The sequence below is a fragment of the Aplysia californica genome, unplaced genomic scaffold (genome assembly GCF_000002075.1).
Source record: "Aplysia californica isolate F4 #8 unplaced genomic scaffold, AplCal3.0 scaffold00071, whole genome shotgun sequence".
Classification (NCBI taxonomy): domain Eukaryota; kingdom Metazoa; phylum Mollusca; class Gastropoda; order Aplysiida; family Aplysiidae; genus Aplysia; species Aplysia californica.
Genome location: NW_004797341.1, coordinates 933,259 through 938,009, shown reverse-complemented (window position 1 = coordinate 938,009; position 4,751 = coordinate 933,259). Strand labels below are relative to the sequence as shown.

Below are 4,751 nucleotides of genomic sequence, written 5' to 3'. Positions count from 1 at the left end.
GGAATAGAAAATGTACTTGTGTGATGCTAGTTAAAGTACATACTTTGTTAAAAATGAAGCTTAATTCTTTATTCTCACTGTCTACTCTTTCCACCCTGGGATTGGGTATACGATGCAATGAAAAGCTTTTCACTAATTTCACCTGTCCCTGTTCTAAATGATCGTATCGAATAATAAAAAAGAAACAATAAATATATAGTATTTATAAAGCGCATACCCACGCTTGACAGCAACCTCCATGCGCTTTTTTTACACTATATCAGTATTACCCCAGCAGACCATAGAACACTCAGAAACATTCTCAATCTCAGCTTCTCGGAAAGCATACACTGCAAGCAGCTCAACAAGCGCTCAAACACAAACAAATTGTCAAGATCTTTCACTGTCTATAGCTGGGTACCCATTCCTACCCATATTATTATTGTGTACTTCTAATCAGCGTGCCTCATCTGTTGTTTGAGATCCTCTCCAGATTTTGTTTCCTTGTGGAACTGAACCACATCGTTTATGTACACAATTCGAAAAGCTTAAACATCTACAAAACACTTGCCAATAGGAGTTTTAGGACTCATTCTAATAGCCAAGTACAGAGAAGGCTGACGGGCAGGCTCTAGGGTGAGGAGTCGATAGACAGACAGATCGATATATAGATCGATCGATCGATCGGTAGACAGACAGAGAGACTGACAGGCAGACAGACAGACAGACAGACAGACAGAAACAGACAAAAAGACGGACGGACAGACAGACAGACAGACAGAAACAGATAAATAGACAAATAGATAGATAGATAGATAGATAGATAGATAGATAGATAGATAGATAGATAGATAGGTAGATAGACAGACAAAGAGACAGGCAGACATACCCACAGACAGACAGACGGACAGACAGACAGACAGACAGGCAGACAGATAACAGTTGTGTCACGTGACTCACCCAGGGAGTGCCCCAGGAGTTGCGAACGATCCAGAACTCGGTACCATTCTCCACTCCCCACCCGCTGATGGTGACTACGTGGTTGGGCTGAGGAGACGAGACAAGATCATAGATGTTGTTGTTAGCTGCTTTATGATGTTTCTTCTCCACTTTCTTTTTGAATTGGGGAATGACAGATGATGATGCTGATGATGCTGATGATGATGGTGATGATCATGATGATGTCAAGATCTCTCATGTAGATATATGCCACTACTACTAATACTACTACTACTACATTTGGCTTACTCTCAGTAGCTCCTGAGGAAGACTTCGTGACGAAACGCGGAGGCGATTTAACATACTAAATTTTAGATATTTTATATTTATACTTTTTGTCTGCCCATGCCCTTCCCTGTTGTAAAGAGTCGTTGCAAAGCCGGGAACATTGAAGTTCCTGTCACCTAGTCTGGTTTCCTGGAGGCATATGATATCTGCTCCGTAACATAGAGTCTCAAAGATGTTGTATGCGGACTGGAAGGCAACGATCAGGGAGAGCAGCCTGGAAAGAGTGGCCTGGATCTTCTGCCCGGGCCACGCGGGGGGTAACCGGCAACGAGAGAGTGGACAAGCTGGCTGGTGAAGCAAAAGTGGGAGGGAATTTGACACTAGACCCACCAACTGTCCTAACCGCTGTGAGGGAAAATTTGAGGAAGAATAGGGCGGAAAGCGGTTCACACTCTAGGTAGATTGAAGGAGAAGGGGGTCCAAAGAGGAGAAGGGAAACACAGCCACCTGTGCGGAGCAGTCCGACGGATCTCCAACCAGATTATGATGGAGACTATAAGCAGACAGACTCTGGGATGGATCCTGCAGAGGGGGGGGGGAGCAGAGATGGACATGTTCCGACTGCAGTGGCCCCAACACAGTGGACAAGTAAGATAAGTAAGTAAGTAAGACTTTTGTCTGCAAATCTATCAAGACTGTCCCTACCTACTCTGCTTTTAAATAAAACAATGATGATGAATGTGATGTTGAGGAGGAGGAGGAGGAGGAGGAGGAGGAGGAGGAGGAGGGAAAGACTTTGACATACCCCTGCCGATGGGTTGTACTCGCTGTAGATTCCTCCTGTATACTGGTGGAGTTTTTCAGTGGCGTCAATCAGACAGCTGTTGGGTAGGAGAGAGGAACACAATGTGTTAAACGACTTGGTGGAATCAGGCGCTCGTCAATTTTGGGGCATATGGAGTTATTGGGATCATCTTAAAACCGTGTTGATTTATCTTGCTTTGGGTGGAAAAAAATACCTATCCATCTTGAGTAGAATTTTGAGATATTTATTATTAAGGGGCTCCAGTGGCTAAGTGGGTAGTGAGTTTTGACTCAAGCAATGTCAAGCAAGTGTCGGTGACACGGGGAACGGATGGGTGGTCACTGGGGTGTGTCCTTGAGCAAGATACGACAACCCTAGCTCAAAATACAGGGCGCTGTACAGTGGCGACCGACTGTGGCATTGTTTGTAGACTGTTTTGTATTTGTGTAATAGTGTGTATTTATGTATGTATTTTTGCATGTAAGTATTTATGTATGTACGTATGTATAATTATGTATTTATGTATGTATGTTTGCCATTGTAAAACAAAGTGCCTTTCTGGGACAAAAAGTGTAATTTATTTATTATTTATTTATTTATTTTAAAGGAAGTGGGGATAGGTGAAATTGTTTAGAAAATGGCCACCAAAGTTTGGTGAAATCCAAAGCTTGAGTTTGAATGTCCTTTGAACCTGCAAATTTACAATTTTTGTGCCTTTGATCAATGTTTTTCAGAAAAAGAATACAGAGACCTCACCAAGGTCAAAATAAGCATGGGCAGGGACAGAAGAAATGTTTCGGCTTCCATCAACGAGAGCGATGTCAACGAGATTGTAGACACAAACTCAAAAGTAGGGGATCCTGTAATTTATACAGATGGTTCTGTGAAAAGAGATAGCCAGCGAAGTGGATGGGGATTTGTTGCATTCGCCAACAATAAAATCATACACAGTGCATCTGAAGCGTGCAGCAGGGCTACATCAAGTATGCGAATGGAAATTGAAGCCATCACGAAAGCACTTGATTGGATGACCCAAGATTGCCCACACACAACTCATGCTGTTCTTATCACTGATTCCATGCGTACCCTCCGAAGGATCGAAAAAAGTTTCCTGAGAACAGAATGGATTCAAGTTATCGAAGCAACGCCTATACGTTTGCTCACATGGATTGTCTGCCCTGGCCATGCAGGAGTTAGGGGAAATAAAAATTAAAGCCGACAGACTGGCTGGTGAGGCTACCTCAGTTGACAGCACGGTTCAACCAGATAGGGTCGAGATCCTGAAATGTCTCTCTCGCCAGCTGATTGAGGAGGAAGATAAGGAGGCCAGTACTGCCGTGGATAGGTTGATGTTTTTGGCTTAGGCTAAAACAGCACCTGGATATGGATGGCTGGTGCCTCTATAAATAAATCATTGATGGTCAAGATGCTTTTGGAAATACAAAAAGGAAGCGGAAAATCTGGCATCCTTGCTGGAAAGAACAGTAGAACGTTCAACTAGATGCACAGGCACAATCAGTGGAAAGACCCTCGGCGACATTTTGGAAAGAGCAACGGAGCATCAATGGACATGTCCGGAGTGCAGGGATGTTGCTTCCTGAAACAATGAACAATGAACAGTAAAATCCACACCGAAATGTGTGTTTTTTTATGTACAAAAAGGACGTGAGCCAGACTACTGTATTACAATCAACTACGGATGAGTCAAAAAAGGGGGGAAAAGAAAAGGAAAACTTGAAAAAAAAAATGCCCAACGGCTAGAAGACGCAGGTTTCTTTGATTTCATTATTTTGACAAGCGCCTGATTCTACAACGATGTCTTACTATGTTGCAATACTCAGGCCAGCTTAGTACAAGATCAGTGGTGGTGTTCTTCTGTTTGTGCGTTTGGTTCGTTTATTTGTTTGTTTGTTCGGTGTTTGTTTTTGTGGCTTTTGGTGGCAATTGAGATGAGCTAGCGTGTGCGGAGAGAGAAAGGAGAGAGAGAGAGAGGGAGAGGGGGGGGTAATAGAAAGAGAGTGAGGGGAGGATTGGGATGGGAGAGAAGGGGGATGGGGAAGGAGAAAAGAGAGAGGGGGGAGAGAGGGATTGGCGGAGAGTAGGGGAAAATGGAGACAAATGGACAAAAGGTGAAAAGAATAGAAGGGGAGAAAGAGAGAGAAAGAGAGAGAGAGAGAGAGAGAGAGAGAGAGAGAGAGAGAGAGAGAGAGGGTGTTAAGACCAACACCGGTTTGATGAGATAGAAGAGGAAGAGGACATCCACTGTTGGAGGACGGCAAAAGTAGAACCAGTTACAGCTAGTGCACGTATCTAGTATCTGTGAAAGCCAATAACATTTATACTTTTATATTCACATGATAAGGGATGAGGCAATCGCCTAGGTCCTGGATATGCTGAGATCGGAGAGAACGTGAAGAGAAAGAGAGAGAGAGAGAGAGAGAGAGAGAGGGGGGGTGGGGGTGTTAAGACCAACACCGGTTTGATGAGATAGAAGAGGAAGAGGACATCCACTGTTGGAGGACGGCAAAAGTAGAACCAGTTACAGCTAGTGCACGTATCTAGTATCTGTGAAAGCCAATAACATTTATACTTTTATATTCACATGATAAGGGATGAGGCAATCGCCTAGGTCCTGGATATGCTGAGATCGGAGAGAACGTGAAGAGAAAGAGAGAGAGAGAGAGAGAGAGAGAGAGGGGGGGGGGGGGTGTTAAGACCAACACCGGTTTGATGAGATAGA

At 43.9% G+C, this 4,751-nt stretch overlaps 1 protein-coding gene across 1 annotated transcript in view; it reads right to left on the bottom strand.

Annotated features, from left to right (window-relative positions):
• Nucleotides 1-431: 431 nt before the first annotated feature.
• Nucleotides 432-4,751, bottom strand: part of LOC106011215 (cathepsin Z) — a gene marked incomplete at its 5' end in the record, with an annotated part of 6,677 nt that continues 2,357 nt past the window's right edge. The window contains 3 exons of the mRNA XM_035968634.1: nt 432-491; nt 940-1,026; nt 2,012-2,142. Of these exons, the coding sequence (XP_035824527.1) occupies nt 432-491; nt 940-1,026; nt 2,012-2,142 (278 nt within the window). The remainder of the gene's footprint in view (nt 492-939; nt 1,027-2,011; nt 2,143-4,751) is intronic.